This window comes from Aquarana catesbeiana, linkage group LG13, assembly GCF_042186555.1.
Source record: "Aquarana catesbeiana isolate 2022-GZ linkage group LG13, ASM4218655v1, whole genome shotgun sequence".
Lineage (NCBI taxonomy): Eukaryota > Metazoa > Chordata > Amphibia > Anura > Ranidae > Aquarana > Aquarana catesbeiana.
In genome coordinates, this window is record NC_133336.1 from 133,717,822 (window position 1) to 133,737,935 (window position 20,114).

A 20,114-nucleotide genomic window follows, 5' to 3' on the forward strand; every position below is an offset into this window, starting at 1 on the left:
CAGACAGGATACTGTTTTGCAACAAATGGAACTGGGCATAGGGGACTGCTTCAAATGAAGCCAGCATCTTTCCTAACAACCTCACGCAAAGGTGAATTGAGGGATTTCTTTTCGACCTGACCATACGCACCAGCTCTCGTATGGAGCTGATCTTTGCCGGAGGCAAGAACACCTTTTTCTGGGCTGTGTCTATGATCAGGCCCAAATACTCCAGCTTTCTTAGCGGTTTTAAGGAAGACTTCTCTAGTTTGAGAATCCAACCCAGACTTTCCAGGTAACTGGTTGTAGTGCGTACACTTTGCTCCAAGCGGGCCACTGACTGGTCTATTAACAATAGATCGTCTAGGTACGCCAAGACTGTTATGCCCTGACTAGAGGTGGGGTCAGTACTTTTGTGAACACCCGGGGTGCTGTAGCTAGCCCAAAGGGCAAGGCTACAAACTGAAAGTGCTGCTGTTCTACTTCGAATCGCAGAAACCTTTGGTGAGCGGGAAATATAGGGACATGCAGATATGCATCCCTAATGTTGAAGGACGCCAGAAGTTCTCTTCCCTGTAGGATAGAAACTACTGAACTGATTGACTCCATGCGAAAAGAGCGGATTTTTAGGAATTAATTTAGATTCCTTAGATCTAGAATGGGTCTGACATCGCCATCTGGTTTTGGTACCGTAAACCGGTTTGAATAAAACCCCAAACCTCTGTATGATCACCCCAAGCCAATAATCGGTATAATGCTTGAAACAGAGATTGCCTTTTCCCTGGATCTTTGGGAACGTTTGATCTCAGAAAACGAGATGGTGGAAACTCCCGAAATTCTAGTTTGTATCCTAGAGACAACGTGGAGATGACCAATCTGTCCTGAATTTCCTTTTGCCAGACTTCTGAGTATTTCAGAAGTCTTCCCGTATTCTGTTTTGCTGATTTGCGGCCCCAGGTCTTCTTTTGTGCCTTGGTCTGACCCTGAGGATTTCCTCTAGAGTCTGAAGGCGGAGGCCGTTGCCACTGCCTCGAGGCGGATGCCCCTGGCGCAGGAGAAAAAGTCAGTCTAAATGAAGGATGTTTATACTTTCCTTTGACTGGCAAAAGAGTACTCTTCCCACTAGAAATTGTTTGGATGTATTTATCCCAATTATCGCCAAATAGTCGCTCCCCATGAAAGTCATAAGCTTTTTGCAAGGTACTTCAGCTGACCAATTTTTTAACCAAAGGGTCCTACGCATGTGTACTAGCACAAGCGCAAGGCGGGATGCCTGGGGAATAGAGTCCTTCATAGCATCTATGGCAAAACATAATGCCTTTGGTAGTTCGGCCAACTCACGGGCATGTTGTGCAGGGAGCTCTTTAAGAGCCTCTGTGAACTGATCCTTTAGGGACTGACAGATGTCTATTGCTGCGACTGCAGGCTGAGAAATGGCCCCTGCCAAAGAAAAAGAGGATTTTAACAGGAATTCCAACTTTTTCATCTGTTGGATCTTTAAACATTTGTGCATTGTCTACAGGAGAAGTTAAACTTTTATTCACACTGGAAATCGCATCAACTGCTGGTACCTTCCATTTTTTGGTAAATTTCTCCTCCATGGGATAGAGATTTGAGAATCTCTTTGGAGGGAGAAAATGCTTATCCGGATGATCCCATTCAGCATAAATAAGCTTTTCTAGTAATGCAACGCATGAAAAGGCTTTAAAGGTTTTAAAGAACCCAAGGAAGAAACCGGACCTTCAGATGACTCTGTTAGGGGTAGCATGAAAGTGGAATGAACCATCTCTGTAAAGGTTTGTACCTCATATTGTGAGGCTGAAAAAGACTCATCAACTGTTGTTTCATCCGCAGACGAATAATCAGCTTGTTTTTCCTTGCGATCGCCTGAGGGCAATACCTCATCCTGTCCCCACTGTTCCCTTGGTAAAGGGTTTGAGGTGGGGAAGGGGGATCTAGAACGCTTCCTATCCACTTGGATGGAGGATGAGAATAAAGCCACTAATCTTCCTTCTAAGCCCTGCAGGGCAGAGGAAAACGCATCTTCAGTCACATATTCAGGGGCTGAAGTATGAGAAGCAGTTGCACCACCATTTGTTTCCAATGACTCACCCTGGCTCGTAATGTCTGGTATCTCCGGAGAGGATGACAGTATGGAGGCATGACTGATGTTCCTAGCGCGTGGGGGTGGAATTTTTGGTACCTTTGTGGTAGACCTGGAAGTCATAGTGCTAAGCACAAAAGCAGAGGCACTTTAAGACAAATATACTACTTGCTGAGCAATAGTCTAGCAAACAAATGCCACCTTTAAAGATCAGCTTTTGATACTGAGTAACAATTGTATTTCCTGTACTGGAAATGTCTGTATACGTCCCTTACGTGCCCCAGCGCGCCTGTGTCCTTGCGTGTCTCTTCAGTTGTTCTGATAGAGACTTTGTAATAATGAGAGCGTCGGTTTAAAAGCCTCAGGAGTGAGCCTGATTGGCATCCTCAGCGTCTTCCGCCTCTCAACCTGTGCACCGTGTTCTGCACGTGGACACTACGTCCCGCACATGGCGCCGCCTGCTTTAAGCCACGCCCCTTTTTCCAATACCCACCCCCTCCTAGTTTCATTAACACTAGTCCGCGCATGGACGGCATTCGGCTCTTGTAAATGCAGACCCGATGGGGAGGCTGCGATCGCCGCCTGGAACAGTTGCCAGCTATCTCTACAAGGGCTGGGGCGCACAATATCTCTTCCATGAGTTATATAAAAGGCAAGTTTCACAGGCCTGATAGCAATGTAATACTATGTGGGAAGTGCCACCGCACCTCTCCAGGAAGGGAGGGGAGGGGGTGGGAGTTTATCAGCAGCAGTATGTTTGGCTCCTAGCTTTTCCCTTTGCAGGATTGCTATGCAGGGAGTTCTTTTTTTTTCATTAGGAGCTTGTATACATGACAATATATTGTTTATGAACTGCTGCTGTAACCCACTTAGTTTCTCAGAAGAGGAAACGCCATTTGTTCAATTAAGAACCCCCCTTTTGGCTGCTGGGACCACACACGCTGTTTAGCCGGACACAGAGCTGCTGAGAAGGAACGTTCCAAAGTATGTAATTTACTCCTCTAGTGGAGATTAAGGCATACAATGTTTTCTATATTTTTAGAAGAAAAAGGCATAGGTGGACTTCTTACAGTTCCTAGGCTTCTTGACTTACCTTATCCTCGCTGTAGGATACTGCTGTAACACAGATCCAAACTTCACCCATCACGGCGGGCTGCGTTAGTAAACCTTCAAAGACCGGGTCCCTATATAGGGGTTCCACTCCTTTGGACCTGTATAGCACCCCTCAGGAGTAACTTTAAGTAATGTAGCAAGACCAAAAAGAGTCCTGGTTCCTGGGGTCCAGCCCTCAAAGAGAGAGGCATTACAGTCAAAACCTCGTTCTATTACGCGAGGCCGGGTACCATCCTGTGGCCTCAGTGGCTTGGATGGATCCGGTTGTGGAGGTTATTTAAATCCAGCATGGATCCCTCTTGGAGCTCCTCAGAGCACATCTTCACTCGTGACCAACACCTTAGACACTGGTGAAAAAACTGAGGTACTCCTGGATAGAAGAGGGGTTATATAGGGGAGAGAACGTCATGTATTGGGTATACCAGTGTCCACACCTGAAGGTGGCCCATAACCCATTAAGTTAACTTAGGCTCTGTGTCCCATGATATACGATAAAGAAATACATAAGTGATAATTAAATAGGATTAATAAACAAAGTGTTCATAATTGTTAGTGTCCATAAAAGTGCAAATCTGCAAATTCTCTTCTACCATCCTGTGTGTGAATGGATCACTCACCAGATGATGTTGACCTCTTTAACCAAAAAAAGTTAATACAGGCTCAGTCTCTTTAAATCTCTGTGTTCTCCTCACACTACACTGACTCCTCAGATATGGGTAAACGATTCTTCAATTGAATTGAGTGGGTTATTCACTGCGTGTGATCGGATGGTAAGAGGAAATATCACTACTGGTTAACTGCTGCTGTGGGGATTTACTATCTGCTGCTGGAGTACCCTTACTGCTGCCAGCAGGCTTGACTGGGTCTATTCTCACATGTGCCAATGGAACAACTGGGCCCCAACGCTAGCCAGCTCAAGAGTTATAACTAAAGGCTGTCCCTTTACAACTGCTACATAGAGATCTTCACCTATTGCTTATGCTAATATCCCAGCAATTCTCCTAGAGTGCACTCTAGACTAGATATATTATTATTCACATTGCAGTTAATGCCCATACTCATCATTTATTGCTGACTTTGCTGATTCCCAGTCTAGTGGTACAGAACTCTATTCTAAGTTACCTTGGAGGCATACTGATTAAACTGTCTAGCAGACTGTCTGAACCTACCTTCTGTGCTTTCATTTATGCTCAAACCACCATTTATTCTAACTCATACCCATACCATGAGTTAATTTACCACTAAACAGTCTTGTGTCTATTTCCTGGTACTAATTTACAGCCGAGTTAAAGGTGTCTATACTCGTGTTCTTATAAGTGCTTGCAGTAACTTTCATTCAAACAGGTGTGTCAGAGGGGTTGATGGTGTTTTTGGAGTTGAGGCCCATAACAGAGAACCCAAATTAACAAGTGGTTCCCTCAGAGTAGTACAAATTTAATGCTGAGGTGAAGCAGCTGTCAGATGCCTTATTGAAAGCTATACAGGGAGAGTAGGGCCTATAACTGCCCCCCACCGCCCATCCGTGAGGCTGCCTGCCCCCCACTATGCTGAGGATGCAGGGCACAGTACAACAGAGCGGCCCTGGCTGTAGGTATCGGATTAAGCATCAAAGCATTTGCAGGAGTACAAGTACTCCTGCAAATGCTCGTTATTCGTACCGAGACTAGTATCGGTATAACCCCATTTAAAAGTCAAGAGCATTACTGTCGGAGACATCATAACTTTGCGTTCATGTGAAAGACAATACTCACCGAATTTCTCCTACAATATCTTCAGCTAACCCATGAAGACTGTTCCGCAAAGATTCAACCTCCTGCTTCACTTCTGTAATGCTGCCAAGAACATAGTCCAGGCGGTTCAACAGCTCCATCTGTTCCCCATGAGATACAACCACAACATCTGCCCTTCCTGATAGTGCTAAAATTGAGCACAAAATACAATAATATAAATGACACAGCAATAATGTAATTAATCTTTTTCGGTAGCTTTCAACCGTGATGTAAAGAAAAGGGACAATATAAAATAGATACCCTGTGAATAATTTGATGATGTAGCAACATTATCATGCTCAGATAGTGTGTGTATACGATATCCATTTTGCTTTGACAAAACCTTTTTATTCTCCTTGCGATGTCTCCGATACACCACGTAAACTACAACTCCAGCAGCGACACCAGCAATCAATCCTAGTCCAATTCGGTATGTAAAAATAAGTTTATACATACTGTCTTCCTGAAAAGAAAATATAATGGCTACAAATGATTACAGTAGTACGCAATTAGATACATATAACAGCAAGAAACAGAAATGCTGTACACCTTTTTTCGCTAGATGGTGCCAGATTACTAAAGCAGGATATATTTTATTTCTTGTTTGCTAAACTTTTCCTTCTGCATGATAGCACACTATGGCTATTATTCAGCTGGGACCACAGTAATCTCTTAAATGGAGTGCTACAGGGGGACCTCTGCCGGATACCTGCTGTAATACAGTCAGAGACACTGACTTATAGTTAGTTCTGGGTTTTCCAGCCACATAAATGCATCTAAACTCATAATCTAATTGAAGAATGCTTCCTTTCAATATACCCGCTGGTTGCCTTCTTTTTGTTATTGTGTCTTTTAGAGTTTGCAATTTCACCTGGTGATCCTGACAGAAATAGCCTTCAGCCTTCGTTCACATTGAATGAGGCTTTGAAATCATACAACTTCATCTGAAATTGCACGATTTCAAAGCTGCATCTCACAGTGCAACTTCATGCACAGATGTCTATTCAAGTCGCACCCAAAATTACCAAAGTAGTGCAGCAATTACTTTTTCAAATCGATGTGGCACCGCACAGTCAGCGTTGCATCAATTTGAACATGGCCATTGCCGACAATAGGGTGCAACTTGTCATGCGATTTGACAAGTCACTCCAAAGTTGAACAATGGCTCAAATGTCTGTGTGTATGAAACAGCTGCTGGCTGTCATGTAAAAAATATCCTTCAAATAAGAATAAATCTTCCTAATATGGATAACCATGTTTAACTTAAAGTGATTGTAAAGGCTTAGTTAAAAAATAGGATTTTTATAACAGCTTACCTGTAAAATCCTTTTCTTGGAGTACATCACGGGACACAAAGCCACAGCAATTACTGTATGGGTTATATGGCACCTTCAGGTGATGGACACTGGCACACGCTAGACAGGAAGTTCAAGTCCCCATATAACCCCTCCCCTTACTGGGACGACCTCAGTTTTGTAGCAAAGCAATACACGTGTAACCAGAAAGAGGGGAGACCCTCACGAGAGTACTATACATAGCCAGGAAGCTGATTGCCCGTTTGCGGTTATCGGCACACACCCCAAGGGAGGCGCAGTGGATTCAAATGGTCAATACTACTCTTATCCGGGAAAAAAAAAAAAAAAAACACATAGAAAACATAGAAAATCACCAAACAAATTTTTCAATATATGGCAGAGTTGGTTAAGTTCCCCAGAGGTTGCACCGCCACAAATGTCTCTGGATGGGCTGCTGATGGGATAATTGGGCATATGGAGCTGCTATTGGAGTTTTACAATGTGTGATAAGACATGAGACATGAAGAGAGTGTTTTGCATGATTGACAGATCTGAACCCATGTTGATATGTCAATGGTTGGTTAAACACTGGACTTTTAATTTAATTCTTCTTTTAGTTGTGTTTTTTTACTGAATATGCACTAGGCTGTTGAACCGCTTTCTCTTTTTGGACGTATGAGAACAGAGTTAACTTTACAGTTAAAGGTACTTTTATGTTGTTGAGAGAATAAAGAATCCTGATATTCTCTTTATACGTACTTAAATGTCATACATATGTAATATATCTCATGTAATGCCTTGTGTTCTCATCAATAAAAACATTTTTGTTGATAAAAAAAAAAAAAAAAAAAAAAAAGGAGGGAAAGAGGGGAGGGACCTCTGTGTCCCGTGATGTACTCCAAGAAAAGGATTTCACAGGTAAGCTGTTAGAAAAATCCTATTTTCTTTACCGTACATCACGGGACACAGAGCCACAGTAATCTCTGTATGGGATGTCCCAGAGCAATGCCACCTGAGGGGAGGGGACACAAACAAAAGTAGGGTGCAATCAGACCTGAGGACCTATACTGCTGCCTGCAGTACTCTGTGCCCAAAGGCGATATCCTCATACCTTCTTACATCCACCTGATAGAATCTGGTGAATGTATGGACTGAAGACTAAGTTGCGGCCTTGCAGATTTGAGCAATGGAGGCTTGGTGATGCACTGCCCACGAGGCACTAACAGCCCTGGTGGAGTGCGCTTTGATTTGAAAAAGGTGGAACTTTCCTCTTCAAACCATAAGCTTAAATAATTACTTGCTGAATACATTTGGCAATAGTGGATTTCGGCGCTGCCTGTCCTTTCCTAGGACCTTCAGGCAACACAAACAAAACATCTGTTTTGCGAACCTGAGCAGTCGCCTTCAAATAGATATTGACCGCTCTCACTACATCCAAAGAACGTAGTGACTTTTCTTCCTTAGAACAGGGTCCTGGAAAAAATGAAGGTAAAACAATATCCTGGTTTAGGTGAAAACCTGAAACCACCTTTGGCAGAAAGCTAGGATGAGGATGCAATACTACTCTATCCTTGCGAATGATTAAATATGGCTCTTTACAAGAAATAGCCCCTAACTCGGATACCCTTGCAGAAAAAATTGCTACCAGAAAAACTAGCTTCCTTGTTAAAAGGACTAAAGGAATATGTCGCATCGGCTCAAAAGGCTGTTTCTGTAACGCCGATAGAACTAAATTCAAGTCCCAAGGGTTCAGGGGTGCTCTAACCGGTGGATTAATCCACGTTACCCCCTGTATAAAGCTTCAGGCCAAAGAACGCAAAGCAAGCGGACATTGAAACAATACAGATAAGGCCGAGACTTGGCCCTTGATAGTACTCAAGGCCAGTTTCATCTCTAACCCCATCTGCAGAAAGGCAAGGATACTACCTACGACATACTTTCTAGGATGCCAACCCCTGGATTCACACTAGGAAACATATGCCTTCCAGACAAAGGCAAAGAAGTTGATAGTTCTTGTGGCCCCAGCGTGGCCGAGAAGATCTTGGTATGCAGAAATGGTAAAGATGGTGGTAGGGGCCCCATGGCCCCTACCACCAGGTTCAGACCTGCTATCGCAGGGACCCGTGTTCCATCCTACTTTACAAATGCTAAATTTAATGGCTTGGCTATTGAAACCCACATTCTGAAGAATCGTGGGCTTTCAGGCTCAGTGATATCTATTTTGATTAATGCAAGGAAGCCAGCTTCCAGAGTCATTAATTACTCCACGAAAAGGAAAACGAGCCAAAAGCTTTTTGTATGGCACTTCGGCTGACCAACTTTTCAACCATAAGATTCTACGCATATACATCAACCCAAGCATAAGGCAATAGGTTTGAAGAATAGAATCTCTGATTGCGTCAATTGCAAAACACAAAGCTGCTGGCAGCTCAGCTAACTCCTGGGCCTGCTGTTCAGGGAAAACCTTGAGCACCTGTTTCAAATGGTCTCTCAAGGATTGACATACCCCAATTGCCGCCACTGCAGGTTGAGCCACTGAACCTGCCAAGGAAAAAATATATTTTAACAGGAATTCCAATCTCTTATCAGTTGGATCCGTAAGCATTTGCGCATTCTCAACAGGACAAGTCAAACTTTTATTCACAGAGGATATAGCAGCATCAATTGCTGGTATACTCCACATTTTTACTCCATAGGATAAAGTGTTGAAAAATTTTTTTAGGAGGGAAAAATGCTTATCTGGGTAATCCCACTCAGAATATATAAGCTTTTCCAGCATGGACAGGAAAGGCACGCAAGGCTTGAGGAGGCTTTAGTGAACCCAAACAAGAAGGGGCTCTTCAACCGACTCAGTTAAGGGTAGCTTAAATGTGGAGCGGACCATTCCAGTAAGAGAATGCACCAGCAACTCAGCATGTGAAGCCAAAGAAGGTCCTTCCCCACTTGATCCCTCAGAAGAGGAGTCAGTCTCCCCATGGTCCCCTGAGGGGGGATTCATTTTCCCCCTCCCACTGTTCCTCTATTTGAGGATCCTGGGTGGTAGAAGGGGACCTAATGCGCTTTCTTCCACTCTGTGAAGATGCGATTAAAGTCGCTAACCTTTCCTCTAATCCACTGATAGTTGAGGAAAAAACCTCCTCAGTTACATAGACAGGGGCTGAAGCGTTGGAAGCAATTGCAGGTCCTGATGACCTCGATGGCTAACTCTGACCAGCCTCCCTAAATCTTTCAGGGGGGGTGGTGTTGCAGAGGGTGGGTCCTTAGGGTGACCCTTTTGTGCCCTTATTTTTTTGCGGTATCTGTACTATTCCCTCTGGTTATAGTGCTGAGCACAAACGCAGAGGTACAGCCAAGAAAATGCACCCACTGCTGAGCAATAGTCCAGCAACTGCCGCTGCTATTAAGCTCAGCCTGATGCAAAGTAAATGTGTCCTGGGAATGCCTGTGTGAACTAACACTCACATGCGACCCGTCCACTCTGTGTCCCTTCTTCAGCTGTATGCACCCGAAAAAAGGTGCACTTTATAGCTACACAGCCCGCATTGTGGACGCTGAAGCACGTCAACACCGCTAAGCCCTGCCCCCCCTTTCCTCCAACCACCCACCGTGCCCCCCCCTCATCTTTTTCAAAGATACAGCTTTCCTGAGCGAGCGGGCTTCCATCCGCCGGAGGAAGTGTGCAGCTTGACACAGAGGCGAGACTGACAAGCATGGAATCAGGTACGTGCACTTCATAGCCTCCGGTGGTGACTAGAGGCATGACAACATTTACTTTAACCACTTGAGGACCGCCTCACGCCGATGTACGTCGGCAAGGCGGTACGGGCAGGCAGAATCACGTACATACACGTGATCTGCCTCCCGCGGGTGGGGGGTCCGACCGAACCCCCCCCCCCGGTGCCCGAGGCGGTCCTCTTTTGTCCCCCGGCGATCGGAGGTGAGAGGGAGGCCATCCGTTCGTGGCCCCCCCCCTCGCGATCCCCGCCGGCCAATCAGAACATTCCTTTGCTGCTGTATGCTAAACAGCAAAGGAAATTATGTCATCTCTCCTCGGCTCGGTATTTTCCGTTCCGGCACTGAGGAGAGAAGACATGTGAGTGAGTGCACAAACACTACACCTCACAGTAGAACATGCCAGGCACACAAAACACCCCCCGATCCCCCCCCAATCACCCCTTCCCCCCCCCCCCCCCCGTCACACTGACACCAAGCAGTGTTTTGTTTGTTTGTTTTTTTTTTTTTTTTCTGATTACTGCATGGTGTCAGTTTGTGACAGTTACTGTGGTAGGACAGTTACTGTTAGCCCCCTTTAGGTCTAGGATACCCCCCTAATAAAGTTTTAACCCCTTGATCACCCCGTCACCAGGGTCGCTAAGCGAACATTTTTCTGATCGCTGTATTAGTGTCGCTGGTGACGCTAGTTAGGGACGTAAATATTTAGGTTCGCCGTCAGCGTTTTATAGCGTCAGGGACCCCCATATACTATCTAATAAATGTTTTAACCCCTTGATTGCCCCCTAGTTAACCCTTTCACCACTGATCACTGTATAACCGTTACGGGTGACGCTGGTTAGTTCATTTATTTTTTATAGTGTCAGGGCACCCGCCGTTTATTACCAAATAAAGGTTTAGCCCCCTGATCGCCCGGCGGTGATATGCGTCGCCCCAGGCAGCGTCAGATTAGCGCCAGTACCGCTAACACCCACGCACGCCTCCCTTAGTGGTATACTATCTGTACGGATCAATATCTGATCCGATCAGATCTATACTAGCGTCCCCAGCAGTTTAGGGTTCCCAAAAACGCAGTGTTAGCGGGATCAGCCCAGATACCTGCTAGCACCTGCGTTTTGCCCCTCCGCCCGGCCCAGCCCAGCCCACCCAAGTGCAGTATCGATCGATCACTGTCACTTACAAAACACTAAACACATAACTGCAGCGTTCGCAGAGTCAGGCCTGATCCCTGCGATCGCTAACCGTTTTTTTGGTAGCGTTTTGGTGAACTGGCAAGCACCAGCCTCAAGCAGCGTCAGGTTAGCACCAGTACCACTAACACCCACGCACGCAGCATACGCCTCCCTTAGTGGTATAGTATCAGAACGGATCAATATCTGATCCGATCAGATCTATACTAGCATCCCCAGCAGTTTAGGGTTCCCAAAAACGCAGTGTTAGGGGGATCAGCCCAGATACCTGCTAGCACCTGCGTTTTGCCCCTCCGCCCGGCCCAGCCCCCCCAAGTGCAGTATCGATCGATCACTGTCACTTACAAAACACTAAACGCATAACTGCAGCGTTCACAGAGTCAGGCCTGATCCCTGCTATTGCTAACAGTTTTATTGGCAGCGTTTTGGTGAACTGGCAAGCACCAGCGGCCTAGTACACCCCGGTCGTGGTCAAACCAGCACTGCAGTAACACTTGGTGACGTGGCAAGTCCCATAAATGCAGAATAAGCTGGTGAGGTGGCAAGCACAAGTAGTGTCCCGCTGCCACCAAACAAACACAGGCCCGTCGCGCCCATAATGCCCTTCCTGCTGCATTTGCCAATCCTAATTGAGAGCCCACCACTTCTGCAGCGCCCGTACTTCCTCCATTCACATCCCTAACCAAATGCAGTCGGCAGCATGAGAGGCATTTTCTTTATGTCCTCCCGAGTACCCCTACCCAGCGAACCCCCCCAAAAAAGATGTTGTGTCTGCAGCACGCACGGATATAGGCGTGACACCCGCTATTATTGTCCCTCCTGTCCTGATAATCCTGGTCTTTGCATTGGTGAATGTTTTGAACGCTACCATGCACTAGTTGAGTATTAGCGTAGGGTACAGCATTGCACAGACTAGGCACACTTTCACAGGGTCTCCCAAGATGCCATCGCATTTTGAGAGACCCGAACCTGGAACCGGTTACAGTTATAAAAGTTAGTTACAAAAAAAAGTGTAAAAAAAAAAAAAAATATATATATATTCTGGTATAACCACTCAAAGTCGTGAATGGCGTACCTGAAGACAAAAAAATGGTTAACAATAAAACACAGTAAACGGTAAAGTATAAAAAATTGCATACCTGAAAAGCAAACATGATAAAACATAATAACAATAAAACATTGCAGAATAGAATACAATAAAAAAGAGCAGAACAATAGAGAGAGAAAACAATAAAACGACAACTATTTTTTTTAAATTTTAAATTATATATATATATATATATATATATATATATATATATATATATATATAAAATTTTAAAAAAATAGTTGTCATTTTATTGTTCTCTCTCTCTCTATTCTCTCTCTATTGTTCTGCTCTTTTTTATTGTATTCTATTCTGCAATGTTTTATTGTTATTATGTTTTATCATGTTTGCTTTTCAGGTATGCAATTTTTTATACTTTACCGTTTACTGTGTTTTATTGTTAACCATGTTTTTGTCTTCAGGTACGCCATTCACGACTTTGAGTGGTTATACCAGAATGATGCCTGCAGGTTTAGGTATCATCTTGGTATCATTCTTTTCAGCCAGCGGTCGGCTTTCATGTAAAAGCAATCCTAGTGGCTAATTAGCCTCTAGACTGCTTTTACAAGCAGTGGGAGGGAATGCCCCCCCCCACCACCACCACCGTCTTCCGTGTTTTTCTCTGGCTCTCCTGTCTCAACAGGGAACCTGAGAATGCAGCCGGTGATTCAGCCAGCTGACCATAGAGCTGACCAGAGTGGCTCCAAACATCTCTATGGCCTGAGAAACCGGAAGCTACGAGCATTTCATGACTTAGATTTCGCCGGATGTAAACCGCGCCATTGGGGAAGCATTTTATCACACCAATCTTGGTGTGGTCAGATGCTTTGAGGGCAGAGGAGAGATCTAGGGTCTAATAGACCCCAATTTTTTCAAAAAAGAGTACCTGTCACTACCTATTGCTATCATGGGGGATATTTACATTCCCTGAGATAACAATAAAAATGATTAAAAAAAAAAATGAAAAGGAACAGTTTAAAAATAAGATAAAAAAGCAAAAAAATAATAAAGAGAAAAAAAAAAAAAAAAAAAAAAAAAAGCACCCCTGTCCCCCCCTGCTCTCGCGCAAAGGCGAACGCAAGCGTCGGTCTGGCGTCAAATGTAAACAGCAATTGCACCATGCATGTGAGGTGTCACCGCGAACGTCAGATCGAGGGCAGTAATTTTAGCAGTAGACCTCCTCTGTAAATCTAAAGTGGTAACCTGTAAAGGCATTTAAAGGCTTTTAAAAATGTATTTAGTTTGTAACCACTGCACGTTTGTGCGCAATTTTAAAGCATGTCATGTTTGGTATCCATGTACTCGGCCTAAGATCATCTTTTTTATTCCATCAAACATTTGGGCAATATAGTGTGTTTTAGTGCATTAAAATTTTAAAAAGTGTGTTTTTTTCCCCAAAAAATGCGTTTGAAAAATCGCTGCACAAATACTGTGTGAAAAAAAAAAAATGAAACACCCACCATTTTAATCTGTAGGGCATTTACTTTAAAAAAATATATAATGTTTGGGGGTTCAAAGAAATTTTCTTGCAAAAAAAAATAATTTTTTCATGTAAACAAAAAGTGTCAGAAAGGGCTTTGTCTTCAAGTGGTTAGAAGAGTGGGTGATGTGTGACATAAACTTCTAAATGTTGTGCATAAAATGCCAGGACAGTTCAAACCCCCCCCCCCCCCCCCCAAATGACCCTATATTGGAAAGTAGATACCCCAAGCTATTTGCTGAGAGTCATGTCGAGTCCATGGAATATTTTATATTGTGACACAAGTTGCGGGAAAGAGACAATTTTTTTTTTTTTTTTTTTTTGCACAAAGTTGTCACTAAATGATCTATTGCTCAAACATGCCATGGGAATATGTGAAATTACACCCCAAAATACATGTTGGGGGATACCACATGTGTGAGACTTTTTTGTCACTTTCCCGCAACTTGTGTCAAAATATAAAATATTCCATGGACTCAACATGCCTCTCAGCAAATAGCTTGGGGTGTCTACTTTCCAAAATGGGGTCATTTGGGGGGGGGGGGGTTTGTGCCATCTTGGCATTTTATGGCCTTGGAAACTGTGATAGGTAGTGAGGAGTGAAATCAAAAATTTACGCCCTTAGAAATCCTGAAGGCGGTGATTGGTTTTCGGGGCCCCGTACGTGGCTAGGCTCCCAAAAAGTCCCACACATGTGGTATCCCCGTACTCAGGAGAAGCAGCTGAATCTATTTTGGGGTGCAATTCCACATATGCCCATGGCCTGTGTGAGCAATATATCATTTAGTGACAACTTTTTGTAATTTTTTTTTTTTGTCATTATTCAATCACTTGGGACAAAAAAAATGTATATTCAATGGGCTCAACATGCCTCTCAGCAATTTTCTTGAGGTGTCTACTTTCCAAAATGGGGTCATTTGGGGGGGTTTTGTACTGCCCTGCCATTTTAGCACCTCAAGAAATGACATAGGCAGTCATAAACTAAAAGCTGTGTAAATTCCAGAAAATGTACCCTAGCTTGTAGACGCTATAACTTTTGCGCAAACCAATAAATATACACTTATTGACATTTTTTTTTTACCAAAGACATGTGGCCGAATAAATTTTGGCCTAAATGTATGACTAAAATTGAGTTTATTGGATTTTTTTTATAACAAAAATTAGAAAATATCACTTTTTTTCAAAATTTTCGGTCTTTTTCCGTTTATAGCGCAAAAAATAAAAACCGCAGAGGTGATTAAATACCATCAAAAGAAAGCTCTATTTGTGGGAAGAAAAGGACGCAAATTTCGTTTGGGTACAGCATTGCATGACCGCACAATTATCAGTTAAAGCGACGCAGTGCCAAATTGGAAAAAGTCCTCTGGTCCTTAGGCAGCATAATGGTACGGGGCTGAAGTGGATAAAGGAGAAATACCCACAAGAATTAGAAAAATTACTTAGGAATCACCCTTACCCTATCCATGCAGGGTTTTGTGGTAACAGACTCAATCAGTCGACCTCTACCGGGTACCATTCAATTCGGCCTGGAAAAGACACTTTAGATGGATCTGGCTGCATGGCTTGCCCCAGTAAAGAATATTCCAGCGGAGCTCAGCACAGCTTTACTTGTGACCAACACCTAAGACACTGCTGAAAAATTGAGGTACTCCCAGTAAGGGGAGGGGTTATATGGGGAATTGAACTACCTGTTTAGGGTGTGCCAGTGTCCATCACCTGAAGGTGCCATATAACCCATACAATAATTACTGTGGCTCTGTGTCCCATGATGTACGCTAAAGAAATAAAAACAGTTACATAGTAGGTGAGGTTGAAAAAAGACACAAGTCCATCAAGTCCAACCAATGTGTGATTATGTGTCAGTATTACATTGTATATCCCTGTATGTTGCGGTCATTCAGGTGCTTATCTAATAGTTTCTTGAAGCTATCGATGCTCCCCGCTGAGACCACCGACTGTGGAAGGGAATTCCACATCCTTGCCGCTCTTACAGTAAAGAACCCTCTACGTAGTTTAAGGTTAAACCTCTTTTCTTCTAATTTTAATGAGTGGCCACGAGTCTTGTTAAACTCTCTTCTGCAAAAAAGTTTTATTTCTATTGTAGGGTCACCAGTACGGTATTTGTATATTGAAATCATATCCCCTCTCAAGCGTCTATTCTACAGAGAGAATAAGTTCAGTGCTCGCAACCTTTTCTCATAACTAAGATCCTCCAGACTCTTTATTAGCTTTGTTGCCTTTTTTTGTACTGGTGCTCAGAACTGGACAGCATACTCTAGGTGCAGCCGGACCAGAGTCTTGTAGAGTGGGATAATTATCGTTTTATCTCTGGAGTTGATCCCTTTTTAATGCATGCCAATATTCTGTTTTCTTTGTTAGCAGCAGCTTGGCACTGCATGCCATTGCTGAGCCTATCATCTACTAGGACCCCCAGGTCCTTTTCCATCCTAGATCCCCCAGAGGTTCTCCCCCCAGTGTATAGATTGCATTCATATTTTTGCCACCCAAATGCATTATTTTACATTTTTCTACATTGAACCTCATTTGCCATGTAGTTGCCCAACCCATTAATTTGTTCAGATCTTTTTGCAAGGTTTCCACATCCTGCGGAGAAGTTATTGCCCTGCTTAGCTTAGTATCATCTGCAGATACAGAGATTGAACTGTTTATCCCATCCTCCAGGTCGTTTATGAACAAATTAAATAGGATTGGTCCCAGCACAGAACCCTGGGGAACCCCACTACCCACCCCTGACCATTCTGAGTACTCCCCATTTATCACCACCCTCTGAACACGCCCTTGTAGCCAGTTTTCAAACCCTGTACTCACCCTATGGTCCATGCCAGCGGACCTTATTTTGTACAATAAACGTTTATGGGGAACTGTGTCAAACGCTTTTGCAAAATCCAGATACACCACGTCTACGGGCCTTCCTTTATCTAGATGGCAACTCACCTCCTCATAGAAGGTTAGTAGATTGGTTTGGCAAGAACTATTCTTCATGAATCCATGCTGATTACTGCTAATGATACTGTTCTCATTACTGAAATCTTGTATATAGTCCCTTATCATCCCCTCCAAGAGTTTACATACTATTGATGTTAGTAACTGGTCTGTAATTCCCAGGGATGTATTTTGGGCCCTTTTTAAATATTGGTGCTACATTGGCTTTTCTCCAATCAGCTGGTACCATTCCAGTCAGTAGACTGTCTGTAAAAATTATGTTAAACATATATTTTATTTATTTATTTCAGGTACTTATATAGCGCCGTCAATTTACGCAGAGCTTTACATATACATTGTACATTCACATCAGTCCCTACCCTCAAGGAGCTTACAATCTAAGGTATGTATAAACACGTTAAACTTATTTGCCCTGAGCAGTGGTTTTGCACAGAGCAACCCAGATCCTCCTCTTCTCAGGTCCCTCCTACCTGGTGAGTGTCCCCAAAGCAAGCAGCTTGCTATGGGGGCACCAGAGCCGAGCCACAGCTCGCTGTGTCCATTCAGGCATGGAGCCGCAGCCCAGTCCCACCCCCTTTCACTCCTTATGGGCTGACTAACTGATAGCAGCGGGCGCCAAAGGTGCCTGCTGCTGTCTCAGCCAATAAGGAAGGGAGTCCCGGGCAGCCGAGACACACCTGCAACATCGCTGGATCTAGAGGGACCTCAGGTAAGTATTAGGGGGGCTTCTGCACACAGAAGGCCTTTTATCTTAATGCACAGAATGCATTGTTTAAAAAACAACATCATATCTCCTCTCGAGCTGCTCTTCTCCAGGGAGAATAGGTTTAATGCTTGTAGTCGTTCCTCATAACGGAGGTCCTCTAGTCTCCAACATGCTAGTTTATGGATATTTACGCTCCTTTGTGTACAGGTCCATTGGAAGCAACAGACTGCATTCAGATCTTTAAAATAAAAAAAGTTTTCTTTTAGACAATACTATGCATTCCGGTATATTTTGGTCTTTGCACCCTTGCAAAGATGCATTAATCCAGCCAGCTGCAGTCACACAAGCTCTGTGCAATGGTAATGCACAGAATGGTCATGAATTTGCTTTTCCTTCCTATGGGAGCGCATCAGGGCAATAACTTCTCCGCAGGATATGGAAACCTTGCAAAAAGATCTGAACAAATTAATGGGGTGGGCAACTACATGGCAAATGAGGTTCAATGTAGAAACATGTAAAATAATGCATTTGGATGGCAAAAATTTGAATGCAATCTATACACTGGGGGGAGAGCCTCTGGGGGAATCTAGGATGGAAAAGGACCTGGGGGTCCTAGTAGATGATAGGCTCAGCAATGGCATGCAATGCCAATCTGCTGCTAACAAAGCAAACAGAATATTGGCATGCATTAAAAGGGGGATCAACTCCAGAGATAAAACGATAATTCTCCCCTCTACAAGACTCTGGTCCGGCCGCACCTGGAGTATGCTGTCCAGTTCTGGGCACCAGTCCTCAGGAAGGATGTACTGGAAATGGAGCGAGTACAAAGAAGGGCAACAAAGCTAATAAAGGGTCTGGAGGATCTTAGTGATGAGGAAAGGTTGCGAGCACTGAACTTATTCTCTCTGGAGAAGAGACGCTTGAGAGGGGATATGATTTCAATATACAAATACCGTACTGGTGACCCTACAATAGAAATAAAACTTTTTCGCAGAAGAGAGTTTAACAAGACTCGTGGCCACTCATTAAAATTAGAAGAAAAGAGGTTTAACCTTAAACTACGTAGAGGGTTCTTTACTGTAAGAGTGGCAAGGATGTGGAATTCCCTTCCACAGGCGGTGGTCTCAGCGGGGAGCATCGATAGCTTCAAGAAACTATTAGATAATCACCTGAATGACCGCAACATACAGGGATATATAATGTAATACTGACACATAATCACACACATAGGTTGGACTTGATGGACTTGTGTCTTTTTTCAACCTCACCTACTATGTAACTGTGGGCTCACTCCAGGCCCGGTTGTGTGCGTCTATTGACACATACAGTGTGGCACAGCCCCGCCCCCTTCTCCCGCTGCTACCTGTCAGTCCCTATATGAAGATGGTGAGGGGAGAGAAGACTGCAGCCGGGCACCGATGGGTCGGGTAGGTGTGGGAGGGGGGCACAGCACGTCCTAAAATATTTTATCTTAATGCAGGGAATGCTTGCAAAATTGTGTGCAAATGCTGCATGTTTTTACGAGCGTCAAATCAAATGGTGATGAGGCGATAATGCAAAGGACTTTTTTCCTTGTATTTCTGTGGGTAGGACAGGCCACTGAAATAAATGTTCTGCCTACATGCAAAGAGCAGGGCACAATGTGTGAACCTTACCTTAGTTTTTGTAAAGGCACACAACCACCCGCGTTCTGATGTGGACTGTTGTCCTGACGTCTGACCTCCTCCTGTCTAGAACATGCTGGACACTGATCTGTATTGGGAAGTCATAGAAGGACTTTAGTGCTCTGATCACCAGGATTGATATCAATGAGATCAGGAGCTGTGATCAGCACAGGGAGATCACATTGCACTATGAGGATGAAGGATCAGAGTTCTGTCATAGAAATGTTTCCACACACAGACTGTCACGTGTCTAGTCTCAGGAGCACAAGGACATGGTGTGACCCATAGCACAGAACATCTATGGAATCACCTTCCTATCACAGCCTCCTCCCAAGCACAGACACATCTGTAGGATGACACCTGTATAATGACAACTACCCGTTCTCCAGCACTGACCTATCCAACGCCTCCTCCTTCCCCTCCTGGGCTGCTGTCCGAAGCTTGCGGAAGTGGAGATCAGAGAAGCCTGGTACACATGCCGGGGTACTGCGCATGTGCGGATTCATCTCCCATGCTCCTGGTAAACATGCCGGTGCACTACGCATGCGCGGCTCTCTCTTCCGGGTTGCGAGTCTGCGGTCAGTGACCTGAAATGGATGGACTTTAGTAGTAGAGATGTGTTAAAAAGAAATAGAGTGGGAATGGATTTCTGTACATGGAAAGTGAGCTGAGCCCCGGCTTGTTGAAAACTTTCCAGGAGTAGCTGCAATAATTAGGGCTGGAATAGACTTGGGGATGGTGAGCTTTTTTTAGCCCTCCAGTGCATGAAGTAGAAGTCCACCCTAATGCTAAAATCTCTACATCTACAGACATTCACGATCAAACACTAGGCTATCTAACCCTGTAAAGAAGAAATCGGTATATATACCTTTTTTTTTTTTTTTAAGCCGCCCGGATCCCACGCTGAGCTGTCAGCTGTGGCTTCGCTGTGGAGGTAGTATAGTAGACATAGTAAGTCTATGGGTGACATGAATCCCCATTCATTTCACAGCCGCTGTCGGCTGTCTCCTCTGCAGAACTGCTGCTGGAGA

General features: G+C 44.2%; 1 protein-coding gene across 2 annotated transcripts in view; it reads right to left on the reverse strand.

The window, feature by feature from the left end:
- The window catches only part of RMDN3 (regulator of microtubule dynamics 3), a 242,928-nt gene extending 223,295 nt beyond the window's left edge, over nucleotides 1–19,633 (reverse strand). The window contains exons 1-4 of one of the 2 annotated variants that reach the window (XM_073610229.1): nucleotides 19,480–19,633; nucleotides 19,075–19,171; nucleotides 5,227–5,428; nucleotides 4,948–5,113 (exon numbers count right to left, since the gene is read on the reverse strand). In XM_073610229.1, coding sequence (XP_073466330.1) covers nucleotides 4,948–5,113; nucleotides 5,227–5,419 — 359 coding nt within the window. In that variant the 5' untranslated portion in view covers nucleotides 5,420–5,428; nucleotides 19,075–19,171; nucleotides 19,480–19,633. The remainder of the gene's footprint in view (nucleotides 1–4,947; nucleotides 5,114–5,226; nucleotides 5,429–19,074; nucleotides 19,172–19,479) is intronic. The other variant, XM_073610230.1, reaches the window with a different exon arrangement.
- Nucleotides 19,634–20,114: the final 481 nt, after the last annotated feature.